Consider the following 19,069-nt stretch of genomic DNA (forward strand, 5'->3'; position numbering starts at 1 on the left):
TGTATACTGCGCTATGTTAGTTTTTATTTGTTTTTATTTTGTTTTATTTTGTCTAGTTTATTTATTGTGTATGTTTGGTTGTAAACCGTTTTGATTAATTCTTTGAATTGTAAAAGCGGTATATAAACGTTTTTAAATAAATAAATAAATAAATAAATAATGTGGACAAGTGCAAAGTGATGCATATAGGGAAAAATAACCCTTGCTGTAGTTACACGATGTTAGGTTCCATATTAGGAGCTACCACCCAGGAAAGAGATCTAAGTGTCATAGTGGATAACACATTGTAATCGTTGCCTCAGTGTGCTGTGGTGATCAAAAAAGCAAACAGAATATTAGGAAGGGAATGGCAAATGAAACGATGGATGTCATAATGCCTCTGTATTGCTCCATGGTGAGACTGCATCTTGAATTCTTTGTACAATTCTGGTCGCCGATTTTCAAAAATGATATAGTAGCACTGGAGAAAGTGCAGAGAAGGGTGACCAAAATGATAAGAGGCATAGAACGGCTGCTCAGTTTGGAGAAGCGACTGAGGGGGAATATGATAGAGGTCTTTAAATTCACGAAAGGACTTGAGCAAGTTTAATGTAAATCGATTATTTACTCTCTCAGATAATAGAAGGACTAAGGGGGCACTCCATGAAGTTAGCAAGTAGATCATTTAAAACCAATTGAAGAAAATTGTTTTTCACTTAGTGCATAATTAAGTTCTGGAATTCATTGCCAGACGATGTGGTTACAGCAGTTAGTGTTACAGGGTTTAAAAAAGGTTTGGATAAGATCCTAGAGGAAAAATCCATAAACTGCTATTAATTAATAAGCAATAATAGCTTGAGATTTATTTAATGTTTGGGTACTTGCCAGGTACTTGTGACTTGGATTGGCCACTGTTGGACACAGGATGCTGGGCTTGATGGATCCTTGGTCTGACCCAGTATGGCATATCTTTTGTTCTTAAAAACAAACAAAAAAAAAAAAACAAAACTCTCTCTCCTCTCTCCTCTCTCCCTCTCTCTCTCTCTCTCCTCTCTTCCCCCCCTCTCTCCCCAGTATATACATTTATTTCTAGAGAGTGAGGTCACTATTTAGTTGTGGGTAATCTGGGTAAGTTATCCAGATAACTTGAACCAGATGTTCATCAGTGTGGCTGTGCTGCTCAATATACCCAGATAAATCAAAGTTATCTGAATAAGCTTATCCAGATCATTTTAGGACTGTTACAGGGCACGGCCAGACTTACCCGGCTAACGCTGAATATCTGCATTATCTGGTTGTTAGTCCTGTCTAGAAATGCCCCTGGACTATCTCAGGCTTATCTGACTAAGTTTTCATTTGGCTAATGACTTCAATCAGATAAATTGAAGCCATTTATCACAACAGGAAAAAAAAAAAAAAAAAGTTAGCTGGAAAAAACTATCTGAATATGGATCTCATCCATATAAACCAGCCACATCAAGCGTGCCAGTATGGGTGTTTGCAGAAGAGGACAGCAGGCACACTGTCACTGGGTAGTGTAAAGCCCCGGGGACTGGGAGAAGCTGCTGCTACCAGGACAGGGAAGGAGGTGAGCTGTTCATAATGATGTGCTGGGGGAGGAGGAGAACGCTCCATCAATGGTCAGCAGATTGCGGGCTAGGATTTTGCTTTTCACCTGTCTCCGCTCTGAGTAGTGGCTGGGAGCAGGACTCAGGGAGCCTTACATTCCCCCCCCCCCCACCCTTCCATCAGATCTTGGGGCGGGGGGGATGAGGGGTAGACACATAATCCTCTAACTCCTCTTTTCCATTGACCCTCAGGTCAAAATATACTCCCACCCCTGTCCTAATTCTTAAAGATGCTGTTCCCTACCTTCTCTAGGTCATTTTATAGACAACTCAGCAAATAGATTGAATTTTAGCATAGGATTCAATGGGATTGACTGTTGTAAAGGATGGGATGACTTTTTTTAATTTCTTATTATTTAGAAGGGATGTAATGCATTGTTGTTTTATGTATTATAATCTGTCTTGAGTTGGTTTAATGATTAGAATAAATAAAACTTAAAGGGGAGAATCCAAGCAGATGCCCATCAATTATTAGTTTAGCTGTATTTATGTGCAGATGGGCATTAATCTGAAAGTCTCTAGCCTGAATGGTGAGTATAATATCCATTGCTAAGACTATGTATTTTAGTTTAACTGAACACAATGAGCTGATTTCTGGGAAAAGATCCTTCATTGCTGGCTAGAGAGATGAGCCGTGAGTATCAGTCCATAAAAGCTAGGGTTGCTTTGAAAAGGAAGTTCCAGGGAGTGCTAGAAATGTCCCCTCAATCCTATGCTAAGCACATTTTAAATGAGCAAATGTGTTTATATCATGCTTCATCTCCCTGCTGCATTTAGACAAGTCAGTGATTGTAAGCCTGAGGTCTTTCAGAGTCACAGAGTGCAGAATAATGAAGTAAAATCTGTGTGTTTCACATGTCCTGAAAAGCCCTTTAGAAGATTCAAAAAATGCATTAGTAAAATAGGGGCAAGTTGGCATTTCACTGACTTTGTGTTCTATTCACAGATAAACTTAAAGCTATCTCAGAGGCAGAACAGGTGGTAAAGGAAGTAAAACCAGCAGCTCCTCCTTCAGCTTTGATGGCTGAAGTGAAGCTGTCTTCCAGAGAGGTTCCTGAGAAACCTGCCAAGAAACAAGAGCCTGCAAGAGTACAGCAAAAGGACAAAAAAGGGTGAGGCAGTCATAGAGGAGAAAACCTGACCCATGGCAGGTATCTCTTAACTGTATAAGAATGTTTATCATAAGCGTGTAGTGAAAGCATGCTGAGACTAGTAGTAGTACTACTCAGGCACACTATGCAATAGCCTTGCATAGTAAGAAGCACTCATCTCAGCACATATTGCTGTGAAGATGACAATTGTGGTTACCTGGTTCTTCATTGGTAACTGCAGTGTATAACAAAATGCTCTCTCGTGTCACTGTCCTTTGCTCTATCACTGATGTATTGAGAAGAGGGGACACACTGAGTAAGGAGAGAGATGAAGCAGAGGCTGAAGCTCTTATGTTCTTGGGATGGGGCAGTTCTGTCTCATTTTTCTCTTTTTTTATTTTTATTTTACTTTCTAAAACAGATGTTTTCTATTGTTACTCTTGGATTTCTTTTTTTTTTTAATGAGCAAGATCAGTTCTTGCAGGTGATTAAAAGTTGAGCTGTGTTAAATTGTAATATCATTAGTACTGGCTCAGGACTGTCCATTGGGTTTATGAGTGCTGCTTCATGCGGATACTTCATACCAGATCAGACCAGACCAGTGTGTTATCGTATTTTCACATATATACCCCGTACCCAAGAATAACCCGCACCCATGTATAACCCGCAAAAAATGGGGGTCTACGTATGTAAGTTTGTATATACCCCGTACCTATGTACAACCCCACACATGTTTGCAGGTACAGTATGAAAATTGCCGCCTGCCAGCGTTAGATTACATGTGCTTTCGAGGAGTACAGTAATCTGCTCACACACCATGTGACGTCTCATTTCCTTTGATTAATTCTGATTGCTTCTAATGAACTGGCGCCATCCCTGCCCAGTCGATGAGGAATGGGCTTTATAAATCCAGCAATTATGCGGAAATGAAAGTCACAGCTGATTTTAAGTTATCGGTGATCGACTATGCAAAAGAACATGGAAACAGAGAGGCTGGATATGTATTTCTGTTGCTGAGAAGTCAGTCCGTGAATGGTGCTGCCAAGAAGAAACCTTGAATAAACTCAACCCGAGCAAATGAGCTTGTGGTGATAAGTCTGCTAAGTGGCCACATCTTGTAATGAATTTGAAACAGTGGATACTATCACAAAGAGAAAGTTGCAGTGTAATTTCAACTATCAGCATCAAACAGAAGGCCAAAGAGCTTGCCATCGAGAAGAAAATTCCCGATTTTACCAGAGGAGTTAATTGGATTCACAAATTTATGCGTAGAAATAATTTGTCAATTAGGGTGAGAACTACTGTTGGCCAAAAGCTACCAAAAGATTGGGAAGAGAAAATGGTTAACTTCCGTGATTTCGTCAGAGGTGAGCGGCTAAAAAGTAATCTTTTACCGGGATGCATTCTTAACATGGACGAAGTCCCTATGCCATTCTACACTGCAGCAATTAGAACAGTTGCTGAACGAGGCAGCAAGACCATTTCGATTGTAACAGGCCATGAACGGACCAGCTTCATCATTCTAGCCTGTGCTGCCAATGGGAGGAAATTGAAACCACTGGTAATTTTCAAACCCACAATAATGCGTGCAAAAAATTTCCTCGAGGTGTGGTTGTGACTGTCAACAAAAAAGGATGGATGAATGAGGATGTTATGAAAGAGTGGGTTGACAAGTGCTTCCGTGCTCAATCTTGTGGATTTTTCGCTCAGAATTTGTTACTTATCTTTGACTCAGTGGCAGCCCACAAACTAGAATCTGTGAAGATGATGTTAAATAAAGAACGCCGGGGCTCATATTGTGGTCATCCCAGGCTTGCAAGTTACAGCCATTGGACATTGCCATCAATCACGCAATGTCAACCTCAGTAGTACACTATCGTTCAGTGCCAATTCTTGACGTATGTAAAGCGGCAACATGGAATTCTCTTCACACCTTTGCAGCTCATTACTGTTTGGACAAAGAAGGACGACAAGATTCAGCCTACGGACAATCTGTCTTAAAGAACTTGTTTCCTGTATAATCCCAACTCCTTCTACATCCAACCCGCTGTGATTTTTGGCTGCCTCATTTTTACCAACAATACTTCAATGTTGCTTCACTACAAAATGACTCGGCTTATAGCTTGCTAATCACCCATATGTGAGGACTAGCATCCTGCTTGTCCTGGGATAAAGCAGAATTGCTTACCTTGTAATAGGTGTTATCCCAGGTCAGCAGGATGTAGTCTTCACGAAACTTACCCACCACCCCGCGGAGTTGGGTATTTTACCCTTTATTATTTTATTTTTTGCTAAAGCTTATTGCTACATACGAGATTGAAGGGAGACCCCTGTGGCTGAGAATATCATGGCATGCTGGGTATGCTCAGAAGGCTCGGTGTGCCAGTCAAGAAGTTTCTAGAAACTTTGACAGAAAGTTTTCTGTGATAGGGCTCTTTCAGTGATGTCACCCATATGTGAGGACTACATCCTGCTGTCCTGGGATAACACCTATTACAAGGTAAGCAATTTTGCTTTCTGGTTCCTGTATGTTCTGTTTCTGAGCTGCAGGCCTTGTCTTGCCGGGAGCTGTTCCTTCGGGTGACTCCAGGGCTAATACAGGTGATACTGTTCCTTCCTTTTCGCCTAAAGTGGTCTCAGATTTTCACTTGAATCAGTCCATTTCCCTACCATCTCTGGATAGGGAAAGAGATGCGGAGGAATATTACCTGTTGTGTTCCTTGGATGTAAAAAGACGTATTGTGAGGTATCTGGAGGTTTCTAAACCTTTCTGAAAGACAGGTCGACTTTTTGTCCTTCATGGTGGAGGTAAACGGTGAGCTAGCTTCGTGGGCTTCAATAGCTCGCTGGATTAAGGAGGTAGTCACGGCTGCATATGTGACTGCTGAAAAGCCGTTGCCTACTCAGGTTAGGGCTTATTCCACTAGGGCTCAGGCAGTGTCATGGGGGGGTGGTTAGATTGTTGTTGCCCGTTGACATTTGCTGAGCTGCGACATGATCCTCCTTACCTACCTTTTCCAGGTATTATCGTCTGGATGTGCAGGCCCAGGAGAATGCAGCCTTTGCATGTGCAGCCTCCCACCCTATACCGGAGCAGCTTGGATACATCCCATTGGTTCTGAATCCATCTGTCTAGGTGCTAGGAAATGAGAAATTATTACTTACCTGAAAATTTCCTTTTCCTTAATCCAGACAGATTGATTCAGCTTCCCGCCCTTGGCTGCCAAATGCCTGTGTTATGCTTCTCCTGCATGGCTACATGTTCCAGGGGTTACTGGTAAGTGTTAATCCAGTCCCTAGATTAGTGTGCATACATTCTTTGTCCTAGTTCAGTGTTTCCTGTTGGTTGAATACTGAAATAGTTATCTGTTATTAATTAAGTTTTTGCTAGTCTGGCCTCGGCTTTTGAAGAGAATACTGGCAGGCTGATATCACTGCAGGAGTATATCTACTGTGATGTCAGTTTGCTCTGTCTCCATCTGCTGGTAGAGGTGCATAATCCCTGGTCCTGAATCCATCTGTCTGGATTAAGGAAAAGGAAATTATCAGTAAGTAGTAATTTCTCATTATATGTTACAACTTTTTGTGATATGAAAGAGGATCACATAGTGGTCCTGACTTGGAGCTTGGAGCATCTGTGATATCAGTTTACAGAGGAGTCAGTATTTCCCATTATGGGATCCATTCCTTCATTCTTGCCCTTCCGCCAGAGAATATTGGGATGAAGGCATAACCCATATATCTTGCAGAGGGCAGAGACTGACTGGTTTAATTCACAGAAGCTCTCTTACTACTCTCGGATGGAATACTTTTGTCTGGAGAGTCAGTAACGCAAGTCCTCTGCTGTGGGAGGTCCTTGTCTTGGAACTGAGCTTAGTTTTGAAGACGTCAAGCCTTCTTTCCTCTCAAGTCTCATAGAGAAATGTCTCTTTGAGTCTTATTGTTGAAGTCAGCGTTCTTGGTGGCCTTTGATAATTTTAAAGAAAAGGGTATCTCTGCACCTAATACTTTCTCTCTTCTGCAGGGAGTGTTTCACTTCTATCAGAAGTGGGCTTTTCTCAATTATGACAGTGAGAAAGTTGGACAATGTGTAGACCAGGATGGGGATAGACATCCTGGTCTGTTATAAGTCATCTTTGAGATGCTTGTACGTTTCCAATTCCTTCTTGAATAGTCTTTGAGGTGTCCTATTAAAGCGCTGTAGTTTCTAAGGCATTGATTTTCAGGAGGCATCAATTTGATGACTGCTTTGGCCTGCTCCTGCAAGAGTTTGCCGGTCCCAGAGGGCCATCAAGCCCACTCAGTAAGGATGCAGAACTCCTCATAGGCCGATTCAGAACCTGTCTTTCTAGAGGATGAAGGCAGGGTAGCAGCCTTGTCCCTATTGCATCCTAGCACCTCAATGTAGGTGTGCAGATCGGGAAAGGCTACCCTTTGGATGCAGGAGTCCTGAGAGCTATTGTGGCTTCCTCCTGCCCAGTTTGATTGGAGCTTGAGAATATCCCAATAGTCTGCGCTGGTCTGGCATGGAATATATAGAAGGTGAAATTTAAACTTACCTGTTAATTCCTTTCCTTTAGTCCTGCCAGACCAAGCCAGAAACCAATCAGGGAAGCCGTGGCAATCAAGGGCTCTCAGTATGACAAGTTAAAAAATATACAGCGAGTATGTTTTTGCCCATGCTGAAGGTAATTGATCTAATCGTGACCTTGGTATTTATTTATTTATTTGTTTATTTAGCTCTTTTCTATACCGACATTCATGAAAAGTATCATATCACATCGGTTTACACAGAACAAGGGGGTAAACAACTTTAAACAAACCATTTTATGAGAAGCAAAGTTACATTAAACAAGGAGGGTAGAACTTGGGAGGCTGAGGTAGCCGGAAAGCAAAGGATAGATAAGGTAAATAGCAACTAGACTGGCAGCGGATGCAGAACTGCTTGAGTACTGAGTACTCAAGCATAGTACTGAGTACTGAGACTCTTTTACTTTCCCTGACAGACCACATTATCAAAGGATTTGAGAAAGGGCAATCATACATTCTTGCCTTCCTTGACATATCCTCTGCTTTTGACACCGTCAGCCATCCTATTCTCCTACAGCGGTTGACTGAAATTGGCATTACAGGCGTTGCCCACAACTGGTTCAATTCCTACCTCAGCAACAGAGATTACAAAATTCAATTAGGAAATCACGTATCCAAGGCCATCTCCCTCAACCGAGGTGTCCCTCAGGGTTCTTCCCTATCCTCTACCCTATTCAATATATACATCCTACCTCTCTGTTACTTCCTTTCCAGTCTAAATCTCCCTCATTACATATACGCTGATGATGTTCAGCTGCTCATACCCATCACCGACTCTCTATCGAAAACCATGGATTTCTGGAATGAAACCCTCCTCTCCATTAACAATCTCCTATCTTCCATCCACCTAGCCCTTAATACCACGAAAACTGAAATCATGCTCATCTCACCCCAAAACCAACCAATCCTCCCCCCTATTACGCAGTTCCAATTTGCCCAACAAGTCCGTGATCTGGGAATCATCCTTGATGGTCATGTCACACTTAAGAAATTCATCAATAACATACTCAAAGACGGCTTCTTTAAACTCCACACACTAAAAAAACTCAAACCCCTACTACATCCCCCCGATTTCCGTACAGTGCTTCAAACTACAATCTTCGCCAAGACTGACTACTGCAATTCCCTACTTCTCGGCCTACCCAACAATGCCATCCATCCCATTCAAATCCTGCAGAACACCACAGCCCGGATATTGACCAACTTACGTAAACATGACCATATTACCCCTGTTCTAAAAGATTTACATTGGCTTCCAATAGCTTCCCGCATACAATATAAGGCGCTCTCTCTAATCCATAAGGCCTTATACAACCCTGAAATGAATTGGTTTAACGATTCCTTCCATTTACACCAGTCTATTAAGCCTACCAGACATGCACACCTTGCAACCATGCCTATCCCTTCTCCTAAACTCTACAAACTTACTTCCACGAGAGCCCGTGCATTATCTATAGCCGGGCCGACCCTCTGGAATACAATGCCAGTTGACTTACGGCAAGAGGAATGCCTCAAATCTTTCAAGCGGAAGCTTAAGACCTGGCTCTTTGCTAAAGCATACACCTAATTTTTCACTCTTCCTATCCATTATATCCACCTTCCACTCTCCCCTCTACTTTCCCCTTCACTGTCCCTCTCTCCCTCTCTCCCCTCCCTCTTTCCCCCTCCTACCTCTTTCCCCGCTCCTCCCTCCTTCTCAGCTCTCCTCTCTCCTCCTCCCCCTTCTCACTCACTGTCCCTCTCTCCCTCACTGTCCCTCTCTCCCTCACTGTCCCTCTCTCCCTCTCTCCCCTCCCTCTTTCCCCCTCCTACCTCTTTCCCCGCTCCTCCCTCCTTCTCAGCTCTCCTCTCTCCTCCTCCCTCCTTCTCAGCTCTCCTCTCTCCTCCTCCCCTTTCTCCCTCACTAGCCTGCCTGCACTTCTTAGTCTTTTTCCATTGTACATATGTATATATTTGCAAACGTTGCTATAATATAATTTAATGCAAACTTTCCCATGTTATCTCCCACCCCCTTTTAATACCTTGTTCGCATGTTTTAATCGTTCAATGTAAAGCGCCATGCCTAGCGCCAGTTTACGTTACAATGTGAACCGATATGATATCCTGGATGAATGTCGGTATATAAAAATTTTAAATAAATAAATAAATAAAGTAAGGATTATAAGGATTATCTTATTCCGGCTGCATCGGGATTTGGTTGCCTTAGTTTTGGTATGGGAATCTAAATAGCTGAAGGCAGCACCAAACCTCTTTAGGGGGAGTAAAGTCAACATTGAGCTTTTTCTTCTCTGTTTCCCATCTTTTGACAGGGAGGCATAACTCATTTGTTTGGACTGGTTTGTCATGACTAAAGGAAAGGAAATTAAGAGATAAGTTTAAATTTCACCTTTATACACACTTTCAGATCAACTCCTTGCTAAAAAGTAGACGTTCCAATGCAAGGGTCGTCTCCTGTATGGGGATGCAGATTAACCATTGGCAAGACCAGCTCCAGGCTTGCTTTTTTTTGCTGTGAAACAGTGCCCTAAATCCTTTTTTTAAATGCCCGGTACCTCATCTGCATTTGAAAACATGCATTGTAAAGGAACTTTGCATTCTTAGAAATATGCAAGGAGCTGTTATCTCTCTATCTCTCTCTCTCTCTTTTCCTGTGACAGTAAGCTGAAGCGAGGTGAAGTGTCAGATGGTGATGATGAGAAAGAGGTGGAAAGTCTAACCAGGAAGAGGAGGAGGATCAAACAGCCTCTGGGTGATAGCAGTGAGGAGGAAGGTAAGAGGAAATTTAGCTTTCCATAGTGTGGTTGTAATCTCTTCTATTTCTGCATAACCTGCCCTCCCGTGAATTGAGAGCAAGCAGACCAGAAGTGGGCTGAGTGCTGGAACCTCAGGGAATAGTCATCTTGTAGAGATGATGCCAAGGACGGGGGTAGGAGTGCAAGAGTAGCTGCAGGGACAACCACTGCTCGCATGAGCAACCCATAAGGTGGTTCATCCTTTGAGGAGACTTCGGTTTCTCAGCCAAGAAGAGGACTGAAATTCTCTACAATGCAACAGATTGGCTGACTATTCCATTGTACCAACAGGCCGATCCAGTAAAAGGAGCGGGCGAGCGCACAGGCCACTCTCCTGTGCGTGCGATTCAGTATTTAAATGAGGGCCTGCGGTAAAAAGAGGCGCTAGGGACACTTAGCGGGTCCCTAGCTCCTCTTTTTTGACAGGAGCGACGACTGTCAGTGAGTTTGACAGCCGATGCTCAATTTTGCTGGCATTGGTTCTCAAACCCGCTGACAGCCACGGGTTCAGAAACTGGACGCCAGTAAAATTGAGCGTCTGGTTTTCGAGCTGCGGGCTGATTTTAAATTTTTATTTTTTTTTTAATTTAAAAATTTTTTTTACTTTTGGGACCTCGGACTTAATATCGCCATTTTACTGCTTTTCTGTGCACTTTCCCGGTGCCGGCAGAAATTAACGCCTACCTTTGGGTAGGCGCTAATTTCTGAAAGTAAAATGTGCGGCTTGGCTGCAAGTTAGGGAGGAGCAACATTCATCCATATCACCTTTTTGATATGTAAAAAAAGGTAAATACATTTTATTATAAATATTCGGAGGTGCTTTATAATATGATGATGTACTGTGGTCCTTATGCTGAATCTGCACATGGTTAACACTATCATGCAATAAGAGATGTTTCCATCAACACTTGAAGTTATAATTTGGGGTAGCTCAGAGGAGGGAATGTACACAAACACATAAGGGTAAATTCTCAAAACCCAGATGGTTTTGAAATAGAAAGTATCTGCCTACATTGTGTTTGAATGATGTTTTTTCGTGCAGATAAAAGTACATGTGCACTCTTACATGTGGCATAAAATATGCACATTAGCTGAATGTCTACTACTTCAAGACAAGTCACTCCTATCTATGCCCTTCTCTACCACTAATTCCTGACTCCTTGCTTTCTACCTGGATGCTTAGAATAGACTTCCTGAGCTGTTGCATGTTGCTCTGTCTTTTGTCTTATTTAAATCCCATCTAAAAACCCACCTTTTTGAAGCTGCTTTTAAACCTTAACTCCATATTGTCCCATTTATGGCCTCATTAATTTGTAACCATTTGCTTAATAAATGAAATTCCCATCTTTTGCCCTGTATGTTTGTTTTGATTAATCAGAGCTTCCCAAACCTGTCCTGGGAACCCCACAGCCAGTCGGGTTTTCAGGGTATCCACAATGAATATGCATGAGATAAATGTGCAAATCATGGAGACTCAGTAAATGCAAATTTAACTCGCGCACATTCATTGTGGATTTCCTGAAAACCCAAATGGTTGTGAATTCCCCGGGACAGGTTTGGGAAGCCCTGGATTAGATTGTAAGCTCTACCAAGAAGGGACTGTCTTTTTTTTTTTTTTTATTATTATTAAATATACGGTGCTCTGTACATTCAGTAGTGCTATAGAAGTGTGTATAGTAGTTGTAGTTGTCCATCGCATCCTGCTACACCAGTCCATCCATGACAAGTGGGCTAATTCCTCCTACCAACAGATGGAGGTAGACAACATTGATTTATCCTCCGTCACAGCCACTACTTAGGAGGTGATGCTAGCAGTAGGAATAGAGTATTTTTTGCAGATGGTAGGACTGGATTGGTGCAGCAGCTCGACGATGGATTTGTGATCAGACTCCAGGGCCAGGCTACTGGTGTTTCCCATCCGCAGTGCGAACCCATTGACTAGCTCCAAGCCCTTTCTTGGGGTGTTGGATTGAGCTTGGACCGGGAGCAACAGATTTTAAGAAAAAAGGAAGTTTTCTCCCTGCTCCTCTTGTCCCTTTCATTTTTGGGCTTAGGCTTGTATCTCCTCCTCCCCTCCCCCCCACCTGCTACGTCCTGTTGATTTAAAAACAAAAAGAAGCTGATGGTGGTCAGCAGCAGTCTGCCAGTGTGCACAAGCTGTCGGCAGGAGAGATAGTACAGCCACGGGGGGTAAGCGTTTCAGCTGCCGGGGGGGGACCCGGGCTCACCCCCACCCCTCCCCCTCCCCCTCTTTGTGCGCACTGCTGCCATTAGAGCCGCATGATGCGATGGAGAAGCCGTGCCATGCTTTTGGCCTCTGTGAGGCCTGCGGTGCTCCAGACTGCAGCAGAAAAATGGCCCATATGACTGGCCTGTGCACAGTCGGAAGAGAGGTAGTGCAAGGGCTTGGTGGAAGGGGTGGTTTCTCCTTTGTCACCTGCTGGAATTTTTGGTGTGCAGACTCAGGAAGGCCCTGACATACAGTCCACCTTGAGGGTACCAGAATCTGTGGCCATTTTGGATTCGCCCGTGCGCTCGGGCCTGGATAATAGCCAGAGGACAGGGTCCGGAGGGGAATTCAATTCTCCTCCCATACTGGTTCCTGGGGGGGGGTGCCCCAGGGGAGTCACCAATGAAAAATGCCTCTGTTTGGTCCCAGGGGAGAATTTTTTTTTCCTCTACCAGGCCTTCGGTGCCTTCTCCAAAACGGGGGGAGGCAGGGTGCTGAGGGTTTCCTGTGAAGTCTGGAGTAATTTCACTGGGTCTCCTCAGGTGCCGGCTAAGAGGGTGCATTCGGCTTTTGAGATGCTGGGGCCCTCACGAGAGGACAGCAGGATGGTTGAGGAGCCTGAAGATGCCGATAATTCGATGTCCATGGAGGGAAGGGGTGATTCCCCTGGTCCTGAGGATGATTCCGTGATCCGCCTGTTTCAGTGGGTTACCTGATTGATCAGGTGGTTTCTTGTTTCTAGCTGAGGAGACCAAGCTGTAGGATACTCCAGTATGGGAGTCCCCAGAGTCTGAATTGAGGGGGGTTAACCTCCTGCAAAGGCTGTACCCACTCCCTTCAGTCTCTGTGCAGAAGTTTTTCCAGATCCCAATTCCCTATACATACCCAGATCAGTCCAGACTCCTGGGTTTTGCCTTCTGCCAGCAGATGGAGACAGAGAAAGTTTTGCTGATGCTGTCACTTAACCTCTTGTGCAGCTCCTCAGTCTCCAGCAGACAGTGGATGGTGCAAAATCTGCAGCTCTGAAGTAGTCTTTGAGATTTTTTGTTCTTTTGAGCCTTCCTCCTGGGGGCTTTTGGATCCTGGTAGGTCCTTCCCTGTCTGTCTGAGGTGGACAAGCAGGGGGTTGGTGATCCTTTAGTAAGCTCTATCCGGGCACCTGTGGGGTGTAAATCTGGTGGTCCAGATCCCTCCCCTTCACAAAGCTGCTTTGTGGCTGCAGGGTCGGAGACCAATTCCCCTTTCGAAGCTGTTGGCTTCCCTGGCTTTTATTTTTTCCAGGATTGCTTGCTTCATAAAGTTTAATAATTGGAAAAAAAAAGTGTGTGGCGAATCTCCTTCTCAGCACAGATTAGTGTTAGTAGAAGTTTTTTTTTGTTTCAGGACCGTGGTTAGCGATGGGGTGCGGGTCGGCCTGCCTTGCACGCGGCTTGGTGCACGGCCGTGTAAACAGGCATGGTCTGTGTTCCTTGTGCACCATGGCAGAGGAGGTGTGCGAAGATAACCACAAAACACCCGTGGTTATCTTCCCCTCCCCGTTTGGAGGCCCGACTACCTGCGCGACAAGGAGATGATCCTTTTCCCCTCAGCACGGGAACAGCGGCCATTTTGAATTCTTTTTTGGCCCTTCCTGTGCTTGCGTGAAGGGGGGAGGGGAAGCCCCTCCATGTCGGCCCCGAGGGGGATCAGTTTGTCTCTGTGGGGGCTGAGGAGCCCAGTCCTGCTGGCTCTGCACAGCCTCAGCTGTTTTCAGTTGATTTTGTGTTTTTACTGCATAAGGCCTTTTGGCCAGTAAGCAGACGTGTCTTCCCACTCGCGATCGTGGTGATCAGTCGGGGGGAGGTGCCTGAGGGCTCGGCCGGATGCTTTCTGGATGATCCAAAGGGGGAGGATTTGGATGATTCCGACGATTCCCTGGTAGGGGCAGGGATCCCTCTTGGGCAGGATTTGCCTGCGGACCCCGGTACCTCTGTTCCATAAGGAGGAGTTAGGCCCGCTGATTCCACAGGTGCTTCAGAAACTGGGTCTTAAGGTGCCGCAGGAAGATTCGGATCTGGAGGGCACTGATCCAGTTCTTGAGGTTTTAAGGGGTCCGCCAAGCACTTTTCCTTATCACAAGTCAGTGAGGAAGCTGTGGAACGTGAGTGGGATGCTCCTGAGGCCAGTTTGAAGGTGGGGGAGGGCTACATTGAAGCCCTATCCTTTGCCTGAGCAGACGTTGAAGCTCTTAGCTTTCCTTAAGGTGGACGCGGCGGTCTCTGCAGTTACTAAGAAAAGTACTATTCCAGTTGCAGGATCCGCAGCAATAAAGATCTTCAGGATCGTAAGTTAGAGGTCCTTTTGAAGAGGATCTTTGAAGTGTCAGCATTAGGTCTTTGGGCTGCTATTTGTACAAGCTTTATGCAAATGGCCTGTTTGCGCTGGGTTCAGCAGTTTCAGGATCCTCAGGCAAGCTCGGGGAATGATACCAATAGGGCAGAGCGTATAGAGGCGGCAGGGGCATATGGGGCGGATGCCTTATATGACTTAGAGAGAACATCTTTGCTGGTTATGGTGACTGCTATTTCTGCCCAGACGTTGCTGTGGTTGCGTAATTGGTCAGCAGATGTGTCCTCCAAGTCTCAACTGGGGACCATACCTTTTAAGGGTAAACTCTTATTTTGTGAGGATTTAGAGCGGTTGATAAAGAGTTTAGGAGAGAATAAGGTGCATAGGTTGCCTGAGGACAAGCTTAAGGGGGAACGGTTCTTTCAGGTGAGGTCTTGTTTTCGAGATATCAGGAGGTCTTGTCCAGCCAGAGGTTTTTCAGGGCCGCAAAAGCAGTCCTCGGCTTGGGGACAGTCCCGGGGTTAGTCCTTTCTTGGGGGCAGAAGACCCTTCCTGGATACCGCTGCCAGTCGGGGCAGTGGGAGTTAAATCATCCCAATGAGATGAGGCTGTTCCACTCCATTGTTCCTTCTATAGGAGGCCGGTTCATGCGGTTTTACAGGGAGTGGACCAAGATCATGCAGGATCAGTGGGTACTCGTGGTGATAAGGGACGGTTACACGTTAGTTTGCAAAGCCTGTTCGAGATTTGTTCCTGGTTTCCCCATGCGGGTCGGTAAGCAAGCAGTTCATGGTGCGAGAAACTCTACACCAACTACTGCAGTTAGGGGCGGTGGTTCCCATATCTCTGGGTGAGCAACGGACAGGAAGGTATTCCATTTACTTTGTCGTCCCAAAGAAAGAGGGCACTTTCCGGCCAAGTCTCGATTTTCAGAAGGTGAATGTGGCTCTCAGGGTCCTGCGGTTTCACATGGAGACCCTAAGATCCGTTATTGTAGCGGTTCGTGTGGGTGAGTTTCTGGTGTCGTTGGATCTAACAGGTTTATCTGCATATCCCCATTCGCAGGGAGCATCAGAGATTTTTGCAGTTCATGGTTCTCGGTCATCATTTTCAGTTTCAGGCTCTTCCTTTCGGCTTGGCCACGGCACATTGCACTTTCACCAAGGTGATGGTACTGGTGGTGGCCATGTTGCATCAGAAAGGTATTTTGGTGCATCCTTATCTAGACGACTGGCTGATCAGGGCAAGGTCCAAGGCTCTCTGTTGTCAGTCAGTGCAGAAAGTGGTCCAGTTGCTTGAATCATTCGGTTGGATTAAGCCTGGCAAAAAGTCACTTGGTCCCTTCTCAGTCCCTCAAGTATCTTGCTGGTTCCTAGGGTGTGGGATTATTTGCAGGTTCTGGGTTCAGTGGCCTCTACCCTAGAACTGGTCCCGTGGGCGTTTGTGCATTTGAGACCTTTGCAGGGGCTCATTTGGCATGCTGGGATTGTGCTCGGAGGAGTTTTTTCTTCCGCTGTCTCTTGAGGGTGCAGCTCGAGAGAATCAGTCTGTTGTGGTGGGGCTACTGGCCTCCAATTTACTGCACGAAGGTTCCTGTTTGGATAGTGCTTACTACGGATGCCAGTATTTCTGGTTGGGGTGCTGTTTGTCAGCACCAATCCACTCAAGGTCTCTGGAACAGTCAAGAGTTATCCTGGTCGATCAATCACTTGGAGACCAGGGCAGTGCGGTTGGCTCTACGGGAGTTTCTACCTTTGTTTCTTGGTCGATCAGTGCGGGTGCTGTTTGACAATCCCTCGGCGGTAGCTTTTCTCACAGGACAAGCAGGATGGTAGTCCTCACATATGGATGACATCACAGGATGGAACCCAATCACAGAACACTTTTGTCAAAGTTTCTAGAACTTTGACTGGCCCTTACTGGGCATGCCCAGCATGGCACTAACCCTGCAGCCAGCAGGGGACCCTCTTCAGTCTTCTTTTTTCCGCGCAGCAGTAGCCACGCGGTTAAGGAGCTCTACAAGGATTCCTCCGTTAACTTTTTTCAGTCTGTGGTACTCCGGTAAGTTTTTACCCGTTTTCCGTCGATTACCGACGAGTTTGGCCATCGACCGTACCGTGGCTCAATTTTTCTATGGCCATGGCGTCTGGGTTCTGTTGGTGTCCGGACTGTACTCGTACCATGTCCATTACAGACCCGCATAAAGTCTGTGTAATGTGTCTTGGACGAAAGCACAATGTCTTGACCTGCACCAAATGTGCCCTAATGACACCAAAAGGTCGCAAGGCCAGAATGGAGAAGATGGGACTTCTCTTCTGTGCTCAAACCCCGACTCCATCCATTGCATCGACGTCATCTGAACCGGCACCATCAACGTCGTGTCAGCATCTACCACCGGTGGTCGATCACTTCCCGGCCTTCGACACCCTCTTCTCCCCCTCAGGACCAAGGGGATCGTAAGGAGAAACATCGCCATTGGCACCGAAAGTCTCGGACTATCGAGGCATCAAAACCATCGACCTCGCCATCGTCCAAGCCGTTGCCGAAGAAACCCCGTCCAGAAAAGGCACCGAGGCAATCCTCACTCGACAGGGCGTCGGGAGCCGCGACTCCGCCTCTAACGGTGGTCCCTCCAGCTATGCCTCTGCCTCCTCCTTCTATTCCGGAGCCGGGGCTGCTTGCTCCAGGTCTCCGAGAAGAATTGGACCGGATGGTTCAGGAGGCCATCGACAAGGCGATGCATCGACTCTAGGTTCCCCCGGCACCGATATCGGTACCGATAGTGGAACCGAGCACCGACCTGATTCCAGCAGCATTAGCACCGCTGCTATCGAGGATGGAAGCGCGTATTGCCGCTTTTCCACCGGTTGACCCCGGGTCACCGATGGCTCCGGTGCCCCTCCCCGCTGACTTTTTCATTGGGAGGAGAAAACACCGTTCCGCATCCCTCCTTCGGGAGTTCTGCCTCAGCCATCGAGATCGATACCAATACTTCCATCGGTGCCATCAAGCCATCCACCGATGCCATCAATGCCTGCGCCAGGGCCTTCAGTAAGTTCATCGGTGCCTCCGATTATTCCTCCGATGCCTTCGGAGCCTAAACCGGGACCTTCAGGTATCCAACTACCCTGTCCTCCTACAGTTCCTAGAGCGACAGGTGCTGATCCTTATGATACCTGGACTGATGATTCTTCACCAGACACCGATGATTTGCCTTCACCACCTTCACCCATTGAAAGTAGAAAGTGTTCTTCTCCAGAGGACCTTTCTTTCATAAATTTTGTGAAGGACATGTCTGAATTGGTCCCTTTCCAGTTACTGATGGAACAGGACGACAGACATCAAATGATGGAGTTGCTTCAATTCCTGGAAGCGCCCAAGTAAATCACCTCCATCCCCATCTATCAAGTTCTTCTTGACCTTCTCAAAAAGAACTGGGAACATCCTGGCTCCATTGCACCAGTCCACAGGAAAACTGACTCTACCTATTTGGTACAGTCAGCTCCAGGCTTTCAAAAGCCTCAGTTGGATCACCAGTCTGTGGTGGTTGAATCTGCACAAAAGAAAGCAAAAAGGTCGAAAACTCATACCTCTTTTCCCCCTGGCAAGGAACAGAAGTTTTGGATACTATTGGTCGCCGAGTCTTTCAAGGATCAATGCTGATCCTCTGAATTGCTGCTTACCAACTATATATGACCCAATATAATAGGGTCATTTTTAAGCAACTACAAGACTTGACAACCTCCATGCCTCAGTCACTTCCAGAAAATTTCCACACCCTACTTAATAAGGGTTTTGAGGCAGGTAAACATGAGATTAGATCATGTTTCGATATCTTTGACACTGCAAACAGAGTGTCTGCAGCCGCTATTTCAGCAAGACGATGGGCTTGGCTCAAGTCTTTAGACCTTAGTCCGGAAGTGCAAGAATGTTTGCCCGACCTCCCCTGCATAGGAGACAATCTCTTTGGCGAGCAGATTCAAAAGATAGTGGCTGAACTAAAGGACCATCATGAGACTCTCAGACAGCTCTCTCTGTTTCCTTCGGATTATCCTTCTAAACAGCCTTTCCAGAAGGACCCTAAAAAGTCTTTTTATGGACCAAAGAAGTCCTACCCGCTAGCAGCCAGATGCTGGTCTGCGAGACCATTCCTCAGATCACAGTCTCGTCAAACCCGAAAGCAAAAGCCACAGACAGCCCCCAACCGGGCCCTGCTTCTGGTTTTTGACTCTTGCATAGAGAGCAGCAGCCAGATTCCATTACCAAATGTCCCAGTGGGAGGCCGCTTGTGCCATTTCAATAACATATGGCAATCAATCACCTCGGACCACTGGGTCCTAGCAATAATTGCTCAAGGCTATCATCTCAATTTTCTCTCCATTCCTCCAGATTCCCCACCTCTAATGACGTGGAAAACATCCGACCATTCAT

The 19,069-nt window shown here is 45.8% G+C and overlaps 1 protein-coding gene across 2 annotated transcripts in view; it reads left to right on the forward strand.

The window, feature by feature from the left end:
* POLD3 (DNA polymerase delta 3, accessory subunit) overlaps nucleotides 1-19,069 on the forward strand; it is a 128,385-nt gene that overhangs the window by 68,662 nt on the left and 40,654 nt on the right. For both annotated transcript variants that reach the window (XM_029602080.1, XM_029602079.1), the window contains 2 exons: nucleotides 2,554-2,719; nucleotides 9,946-10,058. In XM_029602080.1, coding sequence (XP_029457940.1) covers nucleotides 2,554-2,719; nucleotides 9,946-10,058 — 279 coding nt within the window. The remainder of the gene's footprint in view (nucleotides 1-2,553; nucleotides 2,720-9,945; nucleotides 10,059-19,069) is intronic.

This window comes from Rhinatrema bivittatum, chromosome 5 (genome assembly GCF_901001135.1).
Source record: "Rhinatrema bivittatum chromosome 5, aRhiBiv1.1, whole genome shotgun sequence".
NCBI classification, from domain to species: Eukaryota; Metazoa; Chordata; class Amphibia; order Gymnophiona; family Rhinatrematidae; genus Rhinatrema; species Rhinatrema bivittatum.